The sequence below is a fragment of the Chiloscyllium plagiosum genome, unplaced genomic scaffold (genome assembly GCF_037043375.1).
Source record: "Chiloscyllium plagiosum isolate Xiang-an unplaced genomic scaffold, Cpla_swu_hap1 HiC_scaffold_48, whole genome shotgun sequence".
Lineage (NCBI taxonomy): Eukaryota > Metazoa > Chordata > Chondrichthyes > Orectolobiformes > Hemiscylliidae > Chiloscyllium > Chiloscyllium plagiosum.
Genome location: NW_028270186.1, coordinates 4,645,230 through 4,668,596, shown reverse-complemented (window position 1 = coordinate 4,668,596; position 23,367 = coordinate 4,645,230). Strand labels below are relative to the sequence as shown.

The 23,367-nt window shown below is 46.0% G+C and overlaps 1 protein-coding gene and 1 long non-coding RNA gene across 2 annotated transcripts in view; both read right to left on the bottom strand.

Annotated features, from left to right (window-relative positions):
• LOC148135688 (uncharacterized) overlaps positions 1 to 23,367 on the bottom strand; it is a 246,480-nt gene that overhangs the window by 1,703 nt on the left and 221,410 nt on the right. The window lies entirely within an intron of this gene.
• On the bottom strand, positions 2,142 to 22,042 carry LOC122543030 (eukaryotic translation initiation factor 4E-binding protein 1-like). Its single transcript, XM_043681219.2, has 3 exons — positions 21,770 to 22,042; positions 4,086 to 4,259; positions 2,142 to 2,591 (listed from the first exon to the last, which is right to left on the bottom strand). Exons 1-3 carry the CDS (start codon positions 21,906 to 21,908, stop codon positions 2,560 to 2,562), a joined length of 345 nt encoding a protein of 114 aa, XP_043537154.1. The 5' UTR covers positions 21,909 to 22,042; the 3' UTR covers positions 2,142 to 2,559.

The window sequence follows — 23,367 nt, the reverse complement described above, 5'->3', positions numbered from 1 at the left end:
TTTGTTTCCGATTTTCAACATCCACAGTCCTATGGTGTTTTTCTGTGACACTTGTCTGTTGTCCACTCAAAAGTTCTTCAAAAAAATCCAAGGCCATATACTCATTGGAAACTTTATTTCAGTTAGCCACACTCCATAAAACCCATCCCCAATGATTACGAGCTTCCCATATTTATAAACTAATTCTCACCCCACTACCCCTTAAATTCATGTGTCCATCACTGTTGTCCTGTTCCGGCACATTTCAGGCATCCCTTCAGAATGTACAAATGATAATACCTATCAGAATCATGAACGCCATGATATGCACATGAAGCGTCCTACGTCATGAAGGATAGCCTCAGCATTGCAGCCTCTAATAAAGGAATTTTGCTGGAGACAATGCCCACATTATTGCATGACAAATGTAGAGCATGACAAATAGTCTTTTTCCCTGAGGTGAGGGAGTCCAGAAGTAGAGGGAATAGATTTAGGATGAGTGGGGAAAGATGTAAGAGAGACCGAAGGGGCAACTTTTTCACGCAGAATGTGGTACGTGTATGGAATGGGCTGCATTGTACTGTTCATGGAGTTTCAAAATGAGACTCTCGAGTTATGAGCTTACATTGGTGTCAGGAATTGGAGACAACAAACAACGTTAGTTACCATGTCAGACTGCACATCTTGGAGCAAGTCCAACAATTGCTTCTCCTGTCATCAGATTTATTCATATTCCCTACAGTGCAGAAACTGGCCCTTCAGCCCATAAGACCCTCCAAAATATAACTCACCCAGACCCATTTTCCTCTGACTAATGCACCCAACACAATGGGAAATTTGGCATGACCAATTCACTTGACCTGCACATCTTTGGACCGTGGGAGGAAGCCGGAACACCTGGAGGAAACCCACGCAGACACGGGGAGAATGTGCAAACTCCACACAGACAGTCGCCCAAGGTTGTAATCAAACCTGGGTCCCTGATGCTGTGAGGCAGCAGTATTAAGCACTGAGCCACCATGCCACGCCAAAATGATATCAACTGAAGACTCTATTCATACCTAAGCTCTATACCACACAGTTCCTTTCAGGACCCTTCCATCTTCCTAATGTGTCTTCATTTTAAACTGCACATTAAAATTGTCAAATTTCTTCTCTAATTCCCCCACTGTTCTCTCAGTCATTATGGCCACTAATTGTCTTACAAACAACACTGCATTCATCTCAGACATGAAATGAACGAGTGGAGAATATCAATTGGTGTTTGCAGAAAAGTTCCAAACTTTACCCATAATTTGTGGACTGTTGGCAAACCTCACAATTGGAAAGTCGGTTTTAATTCTTAGCTTGCAACGCCCCAGTAGGATTATTCTAATCAGCTGGCACAGTTTTAATCTGGTCTTATCAAGTCACTCCAAAAACATCAAAACTTTAAGTGTCAGTAAAGTCATCAAATGCGTTCAACAACTGAACTGCACACTCCAAACAGAGTCTCAGCAGTGTGAGAATTTGAATGTTTGTCAGGAGCAAGCTCTCAGTTAATCTTGCAGATAGGACAATGTGTGGAATAGCCTGAAGAACCTTTCCATGGTGAGGTTGTTGACTCAAAATTGGACGTCCTCAAAAAGTGAGTTCTTACAATTCATCAAGAATTTTTTTCTTCCATCAGATTTAACAAAGACCAGTAACACCCTGTTTTGGTGAGCTGCAAGTACAAGCTTCTGAAGGAAAAACAAATGAAAGGAAATGAGAAAAATAACCCATGCAGACCAGAATACCATGATGTGGTTGACTGCTGAGAGATAAGGTCCTTCCCATTGGGACTTCCTCTGACAGATTAAGACAAACATGCCTCACCCGATTAAGTATTTATACTGGACTGTGGATTTACATTCAAAGTTTCATAAGCATCTTTTGTGGCTATATAATAGGCCTTTGTGTTTTTACAGCATGGAAAAGTCCCTTGGGCTTTGCATTATGGCTGTCACAGTCAATTCAATGGAACAGGAATTGATCATGGGACCAAATACACGAGCATGCTGTACATTCAAACATTGCTGTGAAACACTTTGTAGACATATGTTGCAATAAACTACATTGGTAGACTTGATAAACATTCTAACAAAGTTGTAACTTGTTTGAGGCAAGACACAACAACGTAAAATGATTGAATTTCACTTTATTTTGTTGGTTCTCTCTTTTGCTCTGTCTTCCCTCCAAAAATTACATCTTGAAAGGGATTACCTTTCACCTTGATTTATTAAAGGCGTACAATTTTTCAAGGCAGGTTAAAGAGATCAAGAACCTGAGAGGTGCCCCAGCTTTACAATGGCTGTCGCCAGTGAGATCAGTGGATATTCTCCCATGTATCTCACATGGCACTCAATACTTTTCACAGTATTTGCAGAACAGGTTATTGTCTGTAGCCAGATCCATCGGTGGCAGGAGAACCTTGCATTTTTTTTTTTATTTTGAAGTAGAGCTGGTGACTTGGAGAAATACCTGGGCTGACCAATAAGCTCAACTGAAGAGGATCCAGGGTCAAACTTCCTCATTCTGAAGGAAAGCATGTGGTGCGCCTTAAATGTCCATCTCAAACTGGGCATCATCACCTGATAAGGCAGAATACAAAAACTGTTTAGAACTTCTAATGACTCAAAAGGTTCAAGCAACAATTTGGTGGTGGTTGTTGCCTGGCCCTGCATTTGTCCCCACCTCCCAACCCAATCATTCAGGCAAGATTCACTTTTGAGAGGGAATCACTTCCAACAACTCGTTCCTCACTTTAAACTTGCCTCGACAAAACTTAATGTGGAGGAACCAGTGTTGGGCTGGGGTGGACAAAATTAAAAATCCCACAACGCCAGGTTATGTTCGGAAATACAAGCTTTCGGAACATTGCTCCTTCATCAGGTAGCTGTGAAAGCCTGTACTTCCAAATAAACTTGTTGGACTATAGACAACAGACGCAGGAGAAGGCCATTCTGCCCTTCGATCCAGCACCACCATTCATTATGATCATGGCTGATCATCCTCAATCAGTATCCTGGAGTTGTGTGATTTTTAACTTTGAACAAAACAGGCAGAGCATTTATTTAGAAATAAGGAAACACAGTCGCTTGACCATACGGGCATTGGGATTATAAGCCACACTGACTTTCCTCCTTTGTTAGCCCATTAACATGAGAGGTCCATGTGGTGCCCCAACTCTTCTGCACTGCAGAGAAACCTGGACTGTGTGGCAGTGACACCTGAGTACTGAAGAAATTGCACCAGCAATTCACAGCATTCAACAGGAGGAACATCATCTAAAGCTGAATGTCCTTACTGAAGCCACATCATGAAACATTCAGACAACACTCCTGTCAAATCAGGTACAATGGACAGCAGACTGGTACGGAAGGGATGCAAAGCGTCTCCCCTTTCCAGCTAAGTTCCTTTTAAATTGTGCAGCTGCTCCAAAGTCCCGCTGAGGTTTCACCCAGATTGACTGGCATGCCGAATCAATGACTTCTGTTTTGGAAGCTGCTGGCACTCAGCTGTTGGAATCCTCTGTGTACTGAGGGGAAAAGTAGAGTCTTGGCCACCAGGTTCTGTTTGCCTGAATTTTACATGACCAGGATTCCAAACAAGGACAAGGACAAAACCATCACCACAAAGACATGGTGAAACTTCCCTTCATGTGTGGCACCACTGACTTTCAGGGCAATGAGGAGCTAGCTACCAAAGATTTTATAATGGTGACACCAAGTGTATCACAACGTCTTAATGACCTGGGAGAGCAATGTAATAGTAGCCAAGTGAAGGAAGCAACCTCGACATTCTGGATGCCATTACTTTATGGGACACCACACCTTCACATGCCCAAAGATCTGATGAATCAAGAACCTGCCCGTAACAGAAAATGTCTAGACCCTAATCAGACTTGTCCATGAATAAAGAGACAGTCAACCACCAACAAGACAGCACAAAGTGACACCTTAAGTTTGGATGGCCTGAACCCACAATAACAGCGCTGGTGTTAAGTGGATTACACTAACACATTTGGACTCTGCAATGTGACCTCCACTGAAATTCTCCCCAACACGCTGGCTCCTGTAACTTACCACCAGCTGCCTTCTCCTCGTGACTGTTCACATGGTTTGTCGCTGGTTTCACCTTCTCTGTTGCATTTGGACTTGTGACACCCGGAATGTTTGGAAGATCACGTGGAGGAGTCTTGGCAACTGGAGAGTTGCGGCATTCCATAAGGAATTTACGGTCATAAATAATGCGGGTACCTGCAACAGAACAGCAACGCAGCTGTCAGAACAAATAATATTTGTCCCAATTGTGCAGGCATTACAGACTCGTCAGGTTGTGCTGCACCAAGGGATGACACAACTGCTCAAGTTTTCTTTTGTTTGCAAGAAAGCAGAATAATCCAGGCAGGATTCTGGCCTGAACTGTCATCATCACTGGGATTGGAGAGTGAAGTGATTTCCAACTATAAATTTCTGACAAGACTGAATATTTATCAGGTCATTTGAAACCATGCATATTAAAAAAAAATCTTTGTAACAATCCAAGGCCCGTTACTTCAAATGCTACTTCTCATTAGCACTTCAAGGTCTTTCTTGTTTTGGGCTCAATTCTGTCTACTCTGGCTTGGTTTCGTTTCTGGATTCTTTCTCAATTAACCCTCCCCTACACCAGAACAAAAGATATTCTTGCGGACAACATGTGAAAATACACTTTTCACTGTATTTTTTTTTATTTACAGGTGACAATAAATCTAAATCAAATCAAAATCTTTATGGGACATACAAGACCTTGAGAGGGCTTGGACAAGGAAGATGGTGAGAGCCTGACACATGTCATGGGAAAGAAAAGAACTGGGGGAATCAATATAAAAATCAGGGGGAGGAGGATATTTAATTTTTCCCAGACTGTTGCAATCTTTGGAACACTTGCCCAGAATTCAGTGAAGGTGGGGTTCCTAAATATTTTTAAAATGGAGGTAGATTTTTTTTAGATTAGATTAGATTCCCTACAGTGCAGAAACAGGCCCAACTAGTCCACACCAACCCTCTGAAGAGTAACCACCCAGACCCGTTTCCCTCCGACGAATGCACCTAACACTATGGGCAATTTAGCATGGCCAAATCACCTGACCTGCACATCTTTGGAATGTGGGAGGAAACCGGAGCACCCGGAGGAAACCCGCGCAGACACGGAGAGAAGATTCTCGCCTGACTTTTCTTGGGGGGGGCGGTGCCTAATAGGTAGGTGAAACTGCGAAGTTGAGACAACAAATCAGACCAGCCGTCATATTATTGAATGGTAGAGTAGGCATGCAACCAAATGGACTTCTCCTGCCTTGAACGCTTATGTTCATTTTCCTGCCAGTTTCAGCAAAAGCACACAAACAGATGAGGGAAATGAGATGAAACCAACCTTTTGTCAGCAATCAGTGAGGCAAGCCTGGCCAACTGTACAAGTAGAGGCAGGGGCTTTTTTCCCTGGAGCCCCAGGGACGCGGAGCAGCAATCTTATTGAGGTTTATAAAATCATCAGGGGCATGGAGAGGGGGAGCAGCCAAGATCTTTTTCCGAGGGTTGTGGAGTCTACAACCAGAGGGCGTAGGTTGAAGGTGAGAGGGGAAAGATTTAAAAAGGATGCGAGGGCAAACCTTTTCACACGGAGGGTGGCGCATGTCTGGAATCAGATGTCATAGGAAGAGGACTATTACATTTAAAAGGTGTCTGGATGGGTACATGAACAGGAAAGGTTGAGAGGGATATGGGTCAGATTGTCGGGTCAGCATGGATGATTTGGAATGAAGGGTTTGTTTCCATGCTGTACAACTCGATGACAATGATTGCACAACTCAGACTTACAAAACTGACTTAGGCATCCTGATTGCAACTAACCCACTGGCATGAAGTCTGAATTACAAGGGTTTCACCAAGACAGGTGTGACAGATACATCAGGCCTCTCAGCCTTAACCAATGTTTTCAGGAGCAGAAACTACAAAATTCACTCATGGGATGTGGAAATCGCTGGCAAGACCAGCATTTATTTCTCGTCCGGGATTAAAAAGATGGTAACATGACCTATTGAACTGCTGCAGTCCATATTATGTAGGCATCCTTGATACAATTAGGGACTAATCCCCAGAGTTTTGACCGAATGACGCTGAAGGAACAGTGATACAGTTGCAGGTCAGAAAGGAAATTTGCAAGCGACGGTGCACACCCACGCACCTGCTGCCATTGTCCTTCCAGATGGCAAGGGTCATGGGTTTGGAAGGTGCCAGCTGAGACCTTGGTGAATGTCTGCAGTCTACCTTGTGCATGGCATTCACCACTGCTGAGTGTCAGTGGTGGAGGGACTGAAACTTTACAGTGGGGTATGGAGCACCAAACAGGCTGCTTTATCCTGCCAATCTTCTGGAGTACTTCCAGAGCTGCACTCCTTTGGGCACTCCTCCTGACTTGTACCTTGTAAATGGTGGGCAGGCTTTGAAGAGTCAAAAGGATAGCTAAATACCTCAAGACTGTCCTGTTTTCGACCTGATCTTGCAGCCACAGAATCTATTTGGTCAATTAAGTTAAGTTTCCTGTAAATAGTGACCCCTGAATGCTAATGGCGCGGGATTTGAAAGGAATAAAAGAATGGTCAGGCTCTCTCCTGTTCATAATTATCTGGCAATGTGGTGCAAATGACACTTGCCACTGAGCAGCTCAGGCCTGAGTGCAGTCCAGCTCTCACTGCCTCCAGCTAAGTTACTTCAGAAGTTTTACACAGACAAGCGCACAATCTCTCTCTCTCTCATAATTTAGCTGCTTCAATTCCAAGCCTTAATCAAGGTTATCAGCGTTTGGCTGTGCTCTCAGTGGAAAGTAAAATACTGCCAATTGCAAGCATCTTTTTGCAGCATGACAATTTTATGTTGCATCATAGAGGCCAGTGATACAGTGTGAAAACTGGACTCAAAGACAGCCCATAATTAGTGTGATTGACCAATATTTTAGGCTGTAGGACTGAGCATAATCATACTACCAAAAGGTATGTTCTGCAAAGTGTGCAAGGATCTTCTTGTGAACACAGAGTCTTTTCATCAGGAAGGTGAATAGTGAGTGTCTGTGCATGAACAGCACCAGCACAGTACTGATCAGGGGTTCGACTTTATCTTTCGTCTGAATGTTTTGATTGTGTTCTGGCTGTTATTCCATATGGTGGCCATGGAGAAAGACTACTTCATTGTGATGGGGCATAGATGACAGGAGGGGATAGGGAATCATGAAAACCAATGCAAACATCAGAAAATAACCAAACCTCTTTTCCAAGATTCTGAAGTCGATGACATTACAGAGTATTGACTGAGTGTTTCCAAATGAAAACAAACATCAATGGCCTGGACCGAACTTTGATTGACTAAAGTCATCTGTGGTATATTTGTGCCCTCTGCCCAATGATCTCTGTCCTTGTTAACAATAAAGCTCATTGAATGTTTGCTATGTGAGCCAAGAGTTAGTGGAAAACTGGGCACTCATTCAAACTAATCTTGAACAAACAAGCATGAACTCAAGGTTACCAGAAATATTATCCATTTCTAGATAATATTCCAAGACAAAACATGATCACATCTGGCAAAACAGAACTATTTCTCCCAACAAGGAATGTAGCATCCTCTGATTGTGAGAATCTCAAAAGGCTTCACTGTCAAGTTAGCAGTTATCTCCTTTTCTTCTGTTACCAGGACTGTACAGGTGAAGGTTTTGGTCACATTTATCCCTCATCTGTCGTAATTCACACATTCGTGTCCACTTGTAGACAGAACACAATGGGGTTGCAAAGGGATGATTGTGAGACCAACAGCATTTGGAAGAAGCCTGATGAAAGAGGACATATAATTTGCAGAGAATGGGTTATGCAAGAATCATGTGCCAATTATTGATCAAACTTCTGTGCAGACAACGCTGTGTCCCATCTTTAGCACAACGCATTTGGCATGACATTGTGTTTTTTGGTAATTATGCATTGTCTCCTAACATGCAGAGCTTCACAAAATTGCACAGAAAACAGATTGTTTTTAATTTGTGTAAAACAGACCAATTAGAAATTGGCAATAAATGCTGGTCTAGCCAGTGATCCACACATCCCCTTGAAAGGATTTTTAAAAATGGATGGGCAAAGTCAAGGATTGTTTGCGTCAAGGTACAATTTCTTCTGCCACTCCCTGTGGCATTTGCCTTGCAACATGATTGGACTAAATAACAGGGTGATGTCAATTGCTCGTTGGCAAAGGAAAGTAGTGCGGATGCAGGAAATTTGAAATCAGAACAGTTTGTTGGACGTCCTTCGGGTCACGCATCCACCGGTGAAGAATGAACTTTCACCTGACCTTCAGCTGCTCAGCCTCCATCCAAGACTGCACTTTATCTGAAGACAACTCTGAAATTTCACAGGGAAGCAAAGGCTGGGAGAAGATATACCCAGTTGAAAACAGTGCTGGGTGCAGTGGTAACCAAAGAGGCAAAGGGTTAAGCAACAATATTTGTCGAATTCTTCTAAAGACAAGATGAGGAAGCATTACATTGTCTACTCCTTTTGCAACAATGTGAAATTGCTGACAAAGATCATACACATCTAAAAACCTCTGTTGTGGGAATCCGTGTGATGACAACTCACAATGCAGTACAACAGTAAGTCAGCTAAGTAAAACCATTGACTGATAATGGAATGCTTCATTCCAAGTCTGACAGTCTTACTGAATATAGTATTTTAACCAAATATATTGACAAACCTGACTGTGGCATAACCCTAGCTTTTCAACAATGAATTGTTTCCTGGAAATGGAAGGAATGTTTGCATGACAATAAGATCTTTTGCCTGATATGTTTATTTGTCAAAATAAACTTTATGAAACAAATTTAGCTTCTTCACTGGTACTCAGTTCTAAGACATTCACAATCCACCTCAGCTAACAGCTGACTGATTTTAAATACATCTCTAATAAAGAAAAGTGACTAGCATTTACTTTTTGTTTTAAAACATGCCTTGAGATGAGGGTCAGGATTTTTGCCTTTATGGGGTTAGGAATAAGGCGTTGGGGTAATTCTGTGCCAGTGGCTGGTGGGTGTTTGTTGACACCCTTTCACTGGTGACTCATGGGGGATGGAATGGTTACCTGGTTTGCCCACATGCAGCTGAATATAAACTCGAGGCCAACTCTCAGAGGTTGGAGGATTTAAGGAGCACAACAAGTGCCAATGGCAGTCTTTGAGTCCTGCCTTTACCGACTGTGAAGGAACAAGGGCTAAAATATTTGGGATGGATATGAGAAATTAACTTCAGTGACATTTCTCGTAAACCAAAACAGCAAGCTGCATTTTTCTAAAGACGAGATGAGGTAGCACGACATTTTCAACTCCTTTCGCAATGTCAAATTCCTGCCAAAGATCGGACACATCTAAAAACTTCTGTTCTGGAATCCTTGTGATGACAACTCACTATCCAGTATAATAGTAATTCAGCCAGGTACAACCATAGACTGATAATGGAATGCTACATTCCAAGTCTAATAATCTTACTGAATAAAGTATTTTAAACAAACATATTGACAAACTTGACTGCAGCTCAATGCTAGGGTTTCAATGATAAATTGTTTCTTGGAAATGGAAGGGTTATTCTAATTATAAGAAGAAAGAAATTTCGCTAAGTATGTGATAAAGATTATAGATGGCTTGTTCTTGACCCAATTACTATCTTTCATGCCACATTCTAATTATGCAACACTAGAAATTCATTCTAAATGTCTTAACATAAATGATTGGATTCTATCATCTCCACTTCAGATTCATTCTTAACCTAATGACGTTTCACTTTCAGGAACCAAGGTTACGTTTCTTTAATGTTTGATGGACAGTCCTGTTTTCCTTTCAAAGTTTATATGTGCACAAAGTAGAGGATGAAGTTTGTGACTCTTTAGGAGAAATAAGTGTTAGCTATCTTCTCTTATTATTGAGCCTTGCAATTTATTCTCCTACGAAGATATCGCATTAGAATATGGCATTTCTATGTTTTATTAACCTAATGTCTGTATCACGCGTTCAGTGAACCCAACATCTATTTCCTTTGGAGGAGACATCTTTTCAGCTTTGTGTGGATTCGTACAGTAACCAGTAAATTACAGCCTTGTCTCAAATAAAGTTCTTATGTTATCAGGATGATGCTGGCATTTTTGACCCGCTGTTGCTAGGTCAAGTCTGAATGTCAAGCATCAGTGTGAACACAGCTATTCATAAGCGACATGTGGCAGACGTTCTGGACGCACATATTCTACAATCAACCTGTTGGTTTGTTGTTATCACGCACCTATAGAACAAGTGGGACTTGAACCTGGGCCTCCTGGTCCAAACCTTGAGACACCATCACTGCTACGCTGGATAATTCCTGTTCAAAGCTGTTGTGTGGATTTAGCTGTTTGAGGCGGAGGAATGTCTCAAATGGTAACAAGACTGAACCCGCCCAACACAAAGGCTAAGCTGATCAACTATTTGACAGAGCATATGAATGGAGTGAGTTGTCACAGCTGATGACTTTATTCAGTGAAGTACATCTTGATCAGCACCTTAACAACTGCATTCTTGGTGAATGTGTTCAAAATAGTGAGACAATGATTGATTTTCTGCTTCACCATTTGGCGATTTTGGGTGACATTATTTATTGCAGTCAGCTCAGGACACAAGATCACCGTCTCAATTATTCTTCAGGTTATACCTTTGTTGTCATTTTTTGAGCAGAGAAATAGGGCATTTCTGAACAAGTCCAAAAGCTGAATCAAAAGGATGGGTCTTCGCTCCTCCAATTCCGAGAGTGACACATGGTGATCCTGGCTAGAGACCATTCAAAAATCATCTTGGATTATGACAATCCAGGGAAGATGAACAAGGAAAATTAACCATCACCTTCCCCCTAACTTTCTGGTCTGTTTCTCCTTCATTATTCACTGCTTCCTGGAATATGACCTCACTGCATAAATCAGGCAGTAACTGAGTATTCGTCCAAGTACCAACTCTCAATCATGAAAGAACAGATTCTGGACTTTACTGAAGGGCAGTTCATTGGCTACATGTTTCATAGTTACATTACAACCAGCTGGACTGAAGTCAACATGCAAAATGTATGCCAATGTGATATGAACAGCTGCTGGTGACCAGAGTCTCAGGGCTAAGGGCCAGGAGTCTTGCAAAACTCCAGATGCCAGATTACAAACGGAAGAAAACTCAGTCCCAATCCTCCCTTTCCTGAGACCAATGCAAGCTCTCCAGTCTGAAGCTGAGAAACACCACTGCCAATCCGCATGGTTCACTTGCTCACTGACCTCATGGAGAAGCAAACATCAGGAAAGGAAAACTGCATGCATTCATGTAGAACTCTGAGCTCAAAAACTGCATGAATTCATGTAAAACTCCATTATCTCACTTTTTACATTAGAATCAATCTAAACATCATGGCATAGACAGAGAACACAGGGGGCCAACACTTTCAACATATTGTCTAGCTATCACCATTGTTAACAGCTAACCAGAGAATGCAACTTTTTAAAAAAAGGGTTTTGTGATTTACACATGAAAGAAGTGAAACTATCACTGTGTTCTAATAGATGAAAGGCTTAACAGACAATCAATTTTTCAATGTATAATTTCAGTTACATCACACTGCAAATTTTTGCTATAAATTCTGTGTATTAGGATTGATCCCTCCACTATCACCTGATGAAGGAGTGTCGCTCCGAAAGCTAGTGCTTCCAATTAAACCTGTTGGACTATAACCTGGTGTTGTGAGATTTTTAACTTTGTCCACCCCAGTCCATCATCAGCATCTCCAAATCATCAGGAAAGGAAATTACCTTATGAGGGTTATAAATGTTTTCCTCAAGACAGAATGGATTCCAAAGAAAAACAGCTACAGCACAGAGGAGATCATTCGGCTTGACTTGTTTGTGCTCGCTCTCTCTGCAATTGTCACTCTTCAACTCATCCGACACACGATGTTCAGAGTAGAGATTGAGAGATTTCTGATTACTGGTGGTTAACAGGGTTATGAGACAGATCTTGAGAGTGGAGACATGAAGAAAGGTGTGCAGATTGGGCCTGTGTTCTTTTGAATTCAGAAGAATGAGAGGTGACTTTACTGAAATATACCAAATTCTTTGGAGAACAGGCAGGGTAGATGCAGCAAAGTTGTTGCCACTTGTGGGAGAGTTTCAGACCAGAATGAATCATCCCAGCATAATAAGTCACATATTTAAAAGAGAGATGAATTTCTTTACCAAAGAGGGATGTTGAAGCTGAGTCATTAAGCAGACAGATTTTTCATCAGGAAAGGAACAAGGGTTATGAGGAAAAGGCAAGGTAGTGGAGTAGAGGATAATCAGATCAGGCATGATCTCACTGAATGATGGAGCAGACTTGATGGGCTGAATGGCTTCATTCTGCCCCTACACCCTGTGGTGGGAGGGAAAGAGACTTGACAAAGCAAACCACACCGGGCTTACCAGGAGCTCCTTCGCCTCTGTCCCTCAGTGAGCGCTGCACTCAGCAGATATTTCCCTGTTTCCCTTTTATGATCAGAAAGGGATGAGAATGTACAACTGACTCCACAGGCAATAACAGACACAGTTAAAGGCAAAGGAGATAACATAAGAGAGTAAGCAGCAGAAGAATGGTTGTAAAATTTCACTGGATCACTATGACACTTCCTTAACAGACTATAAAGGGCTCTGAAAGGTGATGAAAGATATGAGGAGATTAGACCTTCTTCTTCACCTGTCAGCTCGCCCTGTCATCAGAGTCAGCCTAATGGAAGACAGATAATTGTCCAATGGCGAAGCAGTCAAACCTCAATATGGAACAAATGGTGAGGAACTGTGTGAAGATTGGGTCAGGTTTCCTATTTTCTCACTAACTTGCCCACACAGTGCATTAATATCACCGTGCTCAGGTGACGAATTCAGAAACCTGAGTCATCAGTTCCAATACAGACTGCGGTTTGTTCCTCACCCTCACCCCAATCTCCAGTAGCTCCTGCTCAGAGAAATGGGAAAAACACTAAGGGAAATGGAATGGAATGCCCAATTTCTGCCCATACTTTTCCCATCCTTTCAATGCTGCAATCGGCTTGGATGGTCGCATTTTCCTCCAAGTGATTTCGGTTTTTTAGGGGGGTGGTTTCTGTAACAAGGAGACTTCTTGTAATTTGAATAACTTACTCACTTCTGTCCCCACCTCATCCTGACTGCTTCACGTGCTGACAAGGAGGCACCTGGATGCAGGAACTGCCACACCATGTGCAACAGCTTTGACTGATGACATTAACCAGGTGAGGGTTACTCGCTGAGTTAGGCACTTACCCACCACCATGATGGGTAGACTGTTCCAGCAGACTGCATAGAAGAGGCGAAACGTTTGACTCACTAGCTCGTGCAGCAATCCAGAACATGGCAAAGCCAGAAAAGATGCCAATGTCACGCCTTTAAATCCAAGCTTCTGCAGCCAAGCGTGTACTTCTGCACAATGGTTTCACTACTTTAGAAGCACTTCAAGTCCTGTGCTGATATGTGCTTGCCGAAATGAGAAACGAAAAATGGAAATGACCATGAGCAGTTATTGGCACAAATCTAAATGTTGACAGTTGACAGACCAGTGGCATTTGCACATTCTCCTGTGTTTGCGTGGGTTTCCTCTGGGTGCTCTGGTTCCTGCCACAATCCAAAGATGTGCAAGCCAGGTGAAGTGGCTATGCTAAGTTGCCCATAGTGTTAGGTGCATTAGTCAGGGGTAAATATAAGGTAGGGGAATGGGCCTGGGTGGGTTGCTCTTCTGAAGGTTGGTGTGGACATATTGGGTCGAAGGGCCTGTTTCCATACTGTAGGGAATCTAATCTAAAAGAAAGCGACAGAGTTAGAGCAACATGTAGAAATCTACAACTCAAATTTCTTAACTTCCAGAACATTCCTCGAGTGATAGGTTGTCCTGAATCCAAACTGGGGCAGATATGACAGACTCAAGGCAAAACACTCCAGCAGCCTGAAGAACAAAGTTCATACTTTATAGATCATAGAAGATCACAGATTCCATAGAGTGTGGAAACAGACCCTTCAGCCCAAGTCCACACCGAAGAGTAACCCACCCAGACCCATTCCCCTCCTAATGCACCCAACCTACACATCCCTGAACACTGTGGACAATTTAACACGACCAATTCACCTCACCTACACATCTCTGGATTGTAGCAGGAAACCAGAGCACCTGTAGGAAATCCATGCAGAGACAGAGAGAATGTGCAAACTCCACGTAGACAGTCACCCGTGGCTGGAATCAAAGCTGGGTCGCTGGAGCTGTGAGGCAGCAGTGCTGACCACTGAGCCACCATACCGCTCATACTATCAACCTGATAGCCCTCAACCAGATTTCTCAGTGACCATGATCAGAAAGGGTGCTTTGCATGCATCTGTTGATTAAATCAACAAAGTTATTAAGCAGATGAATTCAGGCAAGGCTGAGGAGACAGTGGAATCAAACCCTGCAGAAATATTTAAAGTGGTGCGCCCTGATAAGATACAGGTTTTCCTTGATAGTCACTTCCCGAAGGTGGAATGCAGAAATGATGATGAACAACTTTCATAACAACGTGATTGATGCTCCCTACAAAAGCATAGGTAGCAGAGTGGCAATGATGGAGCTCTCCCCTATGTTCATAGCTGAGCTTGAAGCATTCTGATGGGACATTTTTGAGTTGGAGATCAATCTAACCAAGGCCCAGTGCAGTCTTCACCCAGGTTGCAGCATTGTGGTCGTGATGACACAAATCCAGGAAAAATGACTCATATAGAACATGGACTTCTGTTACTTCATTTTCATGGACGTCACAAAGGCATTGGACACCATCAATAACAGAACCCTCGAAACAATGTTGGAACAGTGTATATGCAAAACACTTGTCAAGATTGAATTGCAGTTCTATGATGGATTGACAGGCCTGTCCTTTTAAATGAGGGGAGGTGGTGTTTGTGGGGGTCATGTAGTGGTTTATGGTTGTGTTATGACTAGTAACCCAGAATCACAGGATAATGCTGTAGCAGCATGCGTTCATATTCTACCATGGCAGATGGCGAAACTTGAAATCAAAACCAAAACTCTGGAACAAATTGCAAACCAAACGCCGATTAGGCGACCACTGTTAATGGTCATAAACCCATGTAGTTCACTGATATCTTTTAAGGAAGGAACTCTACCATCTTCACAAGGTCTAGCTACATGTGACTCCAGATACAAAGCAGTATGATTGACCCTTAACCAACACATGCAGTAGCTCCTCACTTGCCGTCGATCAAAATTGAAACTCCTTCCCCAAAACATTGTGTCCTACTGGTATAGACTGCCACAGCTCAAGATGGCCTTTCACCACCAAGTTGCCAAGTGCAAATAAGGATCAGCAATAAATGCAGACTTAAGTAGTGACACCCACATCCGTGTAAGGACACAGAAGAGGAAGTCACATGACACAAAGCACTTTGAAAGAACCAGCATCGCATATCTAGTGTGTCACACTCTCCTGTTATTTCCCAGACCCTGCAAATTTTTGCTTGGGATATACACCCAATTCCCTTTTGAAACCAAATACCAAAAATCTGCTTCCAGTGCTTCAAATTCCCAGTATCTCCACATTCCACGCCAGGCCCAGCTCTCCAATCCAAGGAAAATCTCACTGCAGTGATGTCCAAACCAAGTCACAGCCCATTTCAATGTGAGGCAACATTCTTCTGACTCACAAACTCTGGAGAAAAATGATACAGGAAAATGTTTCTTCAAGTTATTGTGCAACTGAGTGGAGGAAGAGCTGCAGCCATGCCTTGTCTTGCAACATTCTTATGCTACCACCGAATACAGATCTTATCATGCTCAGGTACTGTTCACTAAACAGAGAGGAAGGAAAAGACGACAGCAGCAAGAAGAGAACATCAATCTCAATGCAACACACGTTTGATTCCAAAATTAGAAGCACAACCTCTGATCTCGACCTCGTGTTCTTCAGAATTCCTGAGAATCTTCTTTTAAAGTAACTGAGGGGAACAGACTCAAAGCACAAATATCCAACAGCAACACTGGCCCACATCTTTGCCATTTATTTTCAATACACAGACACCACATGTTGAACTAGCCAAGCGTATGGATTGGTTGAGCAAGAGGGTGCCTGGCTGTGCTGTCATCTCAAGAGTTAGAAAGTCGAGGGTTTCAAGGACTCGTGCCTGTTGTAAGGAGTGCTGCACTGTCAGAGGTGTCACTTTTCGGATGAGATATTAAACTGCTGCCCCATCTGTCCTGTTAAATGGCTGGAAAATATTTCATTGGAGCAGGGGAAGTTCTCCTCAGTGACCTGATTAATATGTGTCACTCACTGAGCATAATCAAAGCAGGTAACCCAGTCCCTGACATGTGCACGTATCAGGTGACACGATTCCAACATGACTACAGTGACTAAACTACAAGTAAAGAAAAGTGAAGTTTTCACATACTAGCAGAAACCTCGGCACTGATTGGGCTTAATCAATACAAAGAACAAAGAAAGACCACATGCAATAAAAGTAAGTTTCTAAAAGACGTGTAGGAGCAGAGAGGCCTAATTAATTATGTGCATTAGCCATTAAACATGGCAGGGCTGATGAAGTGTGGTTAATAAAGCACACAGCATTGTTGGATTCATGAACTGGGGCATAGAGCAGAGAGGAGAAAGTGAGGTCTGCAGATGCTGGAGATCAAAGTTGAAACTTTATTGCTGGAACAGCACAGCAGGTCAGGCAGCATCCAGGGAACAGGAGATTCGACGTTTCGGGCACAGGCCCTTCTTCAGGAAGAAGGGCCTGTGCCCGAAACGTCGAATCTCCTGTTCCCTGGATGCTGCCTGACCTGCTGTGCTGTTCCAGCAATAAAGTTTCAACATAGAGCAGAGAGGTTATGCTGAACCTGTACATGATGTCAGATCAACCTCAGTTGGAGGATGGTGTGCAGTCGTGGTTTGGGTCTGGAATGCACTGCTGAGAAGCAGTGGTGGAGCCAATCTCAAATGAAGCATTCAAGAGGGCATGAAATGATGATTTTAACAGAAATAACGTACAGGATATCAAGTTGGGACAATGGTACCAAGTGACAATGTTCATTTGGAGAGAGCCAGTGCAAACACACTGGGTCAAGTAGCCTCCTTCAAAACTGTAGGCAAAAGTGTGGTTTCCAGCATCTGCAGTCCTGAGTTAAGATCAGAGTGGTGCTGGAAAAGCACAGCAGGTCAGACAGCATCCGAGGATCAGGAAAATCAACATTTGTTGTACTCCTTGCTACATTCTCCCCAGCCCCACCCATTTATCTCTCCACTCTGGAGGCTTCCTGCCCCGAGACCTGATGACGGGCTTTTGCCTGAAACGTTGATTTTCCTGATCCTTGGATTCTGCCTGACCTGCCGTGCTTTTCCAGCACCACACTCTCCACTCTGATCTCCAACATCTGCAGTCCTCACTTTCTCCCAGCAGGTTTGAGGCTCTTGCTCCAGAGGTGGATGAGATTGGGGGCTGTGGAGAGAGGACAAGCAATTGATCATAGCGCACTACTTCAGGGAGCCTTTCGGATTGGGGTCCGGTGGTGATGGTGGTGAGGGAAGAGAGGTGTAATTGTGATCAAAGACAGTTTAGTCAAGGGAATAGACACGGTTCTCTGTGGCCAGGATTGAGAATCCTGAAGACTGTCTGGTGCTTCCGTTCAAGTATTTCAGAGATCACTGGCTCTCCTTTGTCTGACTTGCTCATTACCTCCTCAAAGAATTCTAACAGATTTGCCCTCTCCTTGCTGAAACTGCTGACTCAGACCTATTTTACGATGCACTTCCAAGTAAGATGTACATGCTACAATAATCATGGGAGGACTTCAACGTGCAGGTAGAGTGGGAATTTCTCATCTGGGCCACAGAGGAACTTGGAGTGGGAGGGGAAAGATTCAGTTGTTGTGGCACCAATGATACAAGTAGAAAGAGCAAAGCAGTACTGCGAAGGGACTATGAGCAGCTAAATCTGAATTAAAAAACAGAACCAAAAAGGCAATAATCTCTAGATTACTATCTGAGCCATGGGCAACCAGCACGGGGTCAACAAATTCAAGAGGGATATGCGCAGCTCAGATTCAGAGGGGAGAAACAGGCTCAAATTGACTAGATATTGACACCAGTATAGGGAAGGAGGGAGCTGTTCTGATGGGATGGGCTCAACCTGAATGACTGGGATCAGAGTCCTGGGGAATTGCCTAACGCGGGCTGCGCATAGGGCTTCATTTACATGTAAAATTATGAAAAATACTCAAAAGGAGGGAGAAGTTATTAAAAGTATCCAGAACAAGTAATACGACAGAGTATGGGACGGTCAGGAATCTAACCTCAGGCACAGCAGATGAGGGGACACATCTGAGAAGGGGGGCAGTCAATGCAGGTCTGAGGGTGTTGTACTTGAAAGCACGCAGCACACAAACCAAGGGAAATGAGCTTATGGTGCGAATTGAAATTGGTGGGTACAATGTTGTTGGTATCAGAGATGTAGCTGCAAGGGGATCAGACCTGGGAACGAACTATCGAAGGATACACATCCCAGCAAAAGGACAGGCAGATGGGGTGGGACTGCCATGTTCGGAAGCAATGGAATTAAATCAATAGCAAGAAGTAATACAGAGTCGGAAGGTGTAGAATCTGTGTGGGTATAGGTGAGGAACTGCTAAGGTAAAACAACCCTGATAGGTGGTGTATACAGGCAGTTGTGTAGTCAAAACGTGGTGATGAAAATAAATCAGGAGATAGAATAAGCAACTTTAAGGCATTATCACAATAATCATGGGGGACTTAAATATACAGGTAGACTGGGAAAATCAGGATGGTAGCAGCTCTTAAGAAAAGGAATTTGTAGAATGTCTATGAGATGGAGTTTTGGAGAGCTTGTGATAGAGCCCACGAGTGGAACAAGCAATTCTGGATTTGGTGAGGTTTGAAGAGGCAGACTTTTAGATTAGATTACTTTTTTTAGATTACATTACAGTATGGAAACAGGCCCTTCAGCACAACAAGTCCACACCGACCCGCCGAAGCGCAACCCACCCATACCCCTATCCCTACATTTACCCCTTACCTAACACTACAGGCAATTTAGCATGGCCAATTCACCTGACCTGCACATCTTTGGACTATGGGAGGAAACCGGAGCACCCAGAGGAAACCCACGCAGACACGGGGAGAACGTGCAAACTCCACACAGTCAGTCGCCTGAGGCAGGAAATGAACCCGGGTCTCTGGCGCTGTGAGGCAACAGTGCTAACCACTGTGCCGCCCACTTGATTAGGTAGCTTAGGGACCTGTTCTGGCAATTTTTTTTGAAGTGTGATAAACTTGGAGATGAGCTGTCTGCTCTGTGCCCAGGAATGTAGCTCGCTTTGGTTTTTATTAAAAGCAGGCGAAAAAAACATGTGGGGTCAAGCTCCCAAAGAACGAGGGTTTTTGGAGTTTGGAAGTTTGTTGAGGAGCCTAGCAGTGCAGACAGTGGAGCAGGACTTCCTGTGGGTAATTGGAGACAAATTCATCCCAAGGAAGAAGAAACTCACAAAGAAGCAAACATGGCTGACAAGGGGAATCAAGGAAAACATCAAGCAAAAGCATATAATACAGTGAAGACTGGTGGGGAGCCAGAGGATTGGGAAGCCTTTAAAAACCAGCAGAGAGCAACTAAACAAGCAACAAGACAGCAGCAGATGAAACGTGTGTAAACTAGCTCATAATATAAAAGAAGATTGCAAAAGTTTTTTTAAGACACATAAAAGGCAGGAGTGAGGCAAGAAACTTACCAAAAACAGAAGATCTGGTTAGAGTGGACATGGAGAAGATGTTTCTATTAGCAGAGATTCTTAATTGGGCAAGGGTTACAGGGAGAAGACCGGAGAATGGGGTTGAGAAACATATTAGTCATGATTAATTGGTGGAGCAGACCCGATGGGCCAAATGGCATAATCTGCTCCTTATGGTCAACAGTTTCCCCTATTCACTTCAAAGCATGAAAATGAAAATAAAATGGTCATTGTTGAAAAGGTGAATGTTTCAATTCACAAACCTAACATGACAAACAACTGGCCTCAGATTGATCACAGGCTTGCCTGAAGGATCATTTTCACTGAGTGCAGAGAGGGCAGACAAACTAAAAAACTCATGAGTTCCAAAGTGGGTTATGAAAGCAGCTTTGGTGGAGTCAAATACCAGCCAGCTCAACAATACAACATGCAAAGTCAGAGATTGGGGGAGGGGGGGCAATGAGGGGTTAGTGTGGGGGGCGATGATGAGGGTGTGTGTGTGGTGGGGTAAGGTTAACGCATTCAGGGGGGATACGTGGGGATGAAGACGTGAAGTGGGGGGGTAAAGTGTTGGGGGTTGAAGTGTGTTGTGGGTGAGCGTAAGGGTCTCGGGGGGATATGTGGGGTGAAGTGGGCATGAAGGCGGAGTGTAATGAAGTGTTGGGGGGGTGAAGCATGGCGTGGATGAAGCGCGGGGGGAGGGGCTGAAGCGCGGGGTGGGGGGGATGAAGCGCGGGGTGGGGGGGGTGAAGCGCGGGGTGGGGGGGGTGAAGCGCGGGGTGGGGGGGGTGAAGCGCGGGGTGGGGGGGTGAAGCGCGGGGTGGGGGGGGTGAAGCGCGGGGTGGGGGGGGTGAAGCGCGGGGTGGGGGGGGTGAAGCGCGGGGTGGGGGGGATGAAGCGCGGGGTGGGGGGGGTGAAGCGCGGGGTGGGGGGGGTGAAGCGCGGGGTGGGGGGGATGAAGCGCGGGGTGGGGGGGATGAAGCGCGGGGTGGGGGGGATGAAGCGCGGGGTGGGGGGGATGAAGCGCGGGGTGGGGGGGATGAAGCGCGGGGTGGGGGGGATGAAGCGCGGGGTGGGGGGGATGAAGCGCGGGGTGGGGGGGATGAAGCGCGGGGTGGGGGGGATGAAGCGCGGGGTGGGGGGGATGAAGCGCGGGGTGGGGGGGATGAAGCGCGGGGTGGGGGGGATGAAGCGCGGGGTGGGGGGGATGAAGCGCGGGGTGGGGGGGATGAAGCGCGGGGTGGGGGGGATGAAGCGCGGGGTGGGGGGGATGAAGCGCGGGGTGGGGGGATGAAGCGCGGGGTGGGGGGATGAAGCGCGGGGGGGTGGGAGAAGCGCGGGGGGGTGGGAGAAGCGCGGGCGGGTGGGAGAAGCGCGGGCGGGTGGGAGAAGCGCGGGCGGGTGGGAGAAGCGCGGGGGGGTGGGAGAAGCACGGGGGGGTGGGAGAAGCACGGGGGGGTGGGAGAAGCGCGGGGGGGTGGGAGAAGCACGGGGGGGTGGGGTGGGGGAAGCGCAGGGGGTGGGGTGGTGAGGTGTGGGGGTGGGGATTGTGGGTGGGGGCGTGTGGGGTGTGGCGGTGGTGGGGGTTTGGGGTGTGGCGGTGGTGTGGGGTGTGGCGGTGGTGGGGGTGTGGGGGGTGGGATGGGGGTGTGGGGTGTGGCAGGGGGGGGTGGTGTGGGGGGTGTGGGGGTGGGGATTGTGGGTGGGGGCGTGTGGGGTGGGATGGGGGTGTGGGGTGTGGCGGGGGGGTGGTGTGGGGGTGGGGTGGGGGGTGTGGCGGTGGTGGGGGCGAGGGGGTGGTGTGGGTGGTGTGGGGGGTGTGGTAGACTCCGCCCCCCCCCCCTCCGCCGCCCCCCCACCTCCCGGGCCTTACCTCCTGGGGTGGTGCTGAACAGGGTGCCCCCGGGGGTGGTGCTGTAATCGGGTGGTAACTGGCCCGAGTCGGTGACCATCACCCGGCGGGTGGGAGTGGGGATGGCGCGGCTCTCGGTTTTCTGACCTGGACCCGACATGGCGTCCCCCTGTGGGGGAGAGGGGCCCGGTCACTCTCCCTGTCCCCACCACCGGCGGGACACACGCAGCCGGCCCTCCGTCCGTCCGTCCGCCCGCCACCACCAACAACAACAACAACAACAACCAGCGGCTCCTTCCGAAACACTCCGGAAATTGCCGAGCCTTGGACACGCCGCGGCCCATCCTTGCGTCATCTCCCAGCCCCACGCCGAGCCCGGTTGGACACCAACTGGAACCTTCCGGAAAAAACCGAGCGCCCGGGTGGGCGAGGCGAACGCGCCTTGCGTCATCCTCGGCGGAAACCGCTTCGCCCCGCCCACCCCGCGCCTGCGTCGCCCACCCTCCGGAAATGATCGAGTGTCTTCTCGCGAAACCTCGCCGCTGGGACCGAAGCTCCTTCGGGTCGCAGCGCTCGGGCGAGCCCTGCGTCGTCTTCCGAATGGTCTCCGAAAAGGGCCGAGCACGCTGCGTTCCTGCATGACGAAGGCAGGCAGCTCAGGAGCTCCCCCAGTGGCTGTTGTCAGAAGGACATTTGGTCTTTGTTGGAGACTCGCACAAGTGCGATAGACTCGTCAACCAGGCTCAGGTCTGGTTCTGCCCAGCACTGGGTTCCGACCTGTGTGTGTGTGGTGCATCGTATCACGTGCTCATTTTGTTTTGATTTCATCTATTATTGTCACAGTACCCCAAAACAGTGAACAGTCTTGTTTTGCAGACAAACCAGAGAATTCATCCCTTACATGAGTGCATCAGGGTAATGGAACATAACGCGGCTGCAGCTGTCCAGGGGGTGCAGAGACAGACCAACTCAAAGATGAGGGGCAAAAACAAATTGCTGGAAACTCTCAGCAAGTCTGGCAACACCTGCAGAGAGAAATTAGAGTTCATGTTTCAGGTCCAGAGACTGTGCCTCCAACGAAGCTGTTCTTAAATTTGTTGGTAAGTGTTTTCAAACACTTGTACCTTCTGCACGGTGGAAGAGAGTGTGTCTGGGGTGGGAGGGGTATCCAATTATGTCGGCTGCTTTCCTGAGGCAGTGGGGAGGAGGGCTGATTTTCCTAATGGATTAGATTAGATTACATTACATTACAGTGTGGAAACAGGCCCTTCGGCCCAACAAGTCCACACCGCCCCGCCGAAGCGTAACCCACCCATACCCCTACATTTACCCCTTACCTAACACTACGGGCAATTTAGCATGGCCAATTCACCTGACCTGCACATCTTTTGACTCTGGGAGGAAACCGGAACAAACCCACGCAGACACGGGGAGAACGTGCAAACTCCACACAGTCAGTCGCCTGAGGCGGGAATTGAACTTGGGTCTCTGGCACTGTGAGGCAGCAGTGCTAACCACTGTGCCACCGTGCCGCCCGTGGACTGTGCTGCATTCACAATTCTCTGTAATTTCTTGCAGTCTTGGGCAGGGGCAGTTGCTGTACCAAAACTCTGATGTAT

Coding starts and splice junctions, on each gene's coding strand:
- LOC122543030 (XM_043681219.2), bottom strand. CDS start 21,908: ATGTCGGGTCCAGGTCAGAAAACCGAGAGCCGCGCCATCCCCACTCCC. Junction 4,260..21,769: donor GTTCAGCACCACCCCAGGAG/GTAAGGCCCGGG, acceptor GTTCTGTTGCAG/GTACCCGCATTATTTATGAC. Junction 2,592..4,085: donor CGAGGAGAAGGCAGCTGGTG/GTAAGTTACAGG, acceptor CTGCCTTATCAG/GTGATGATGCCCAGTTTGAG.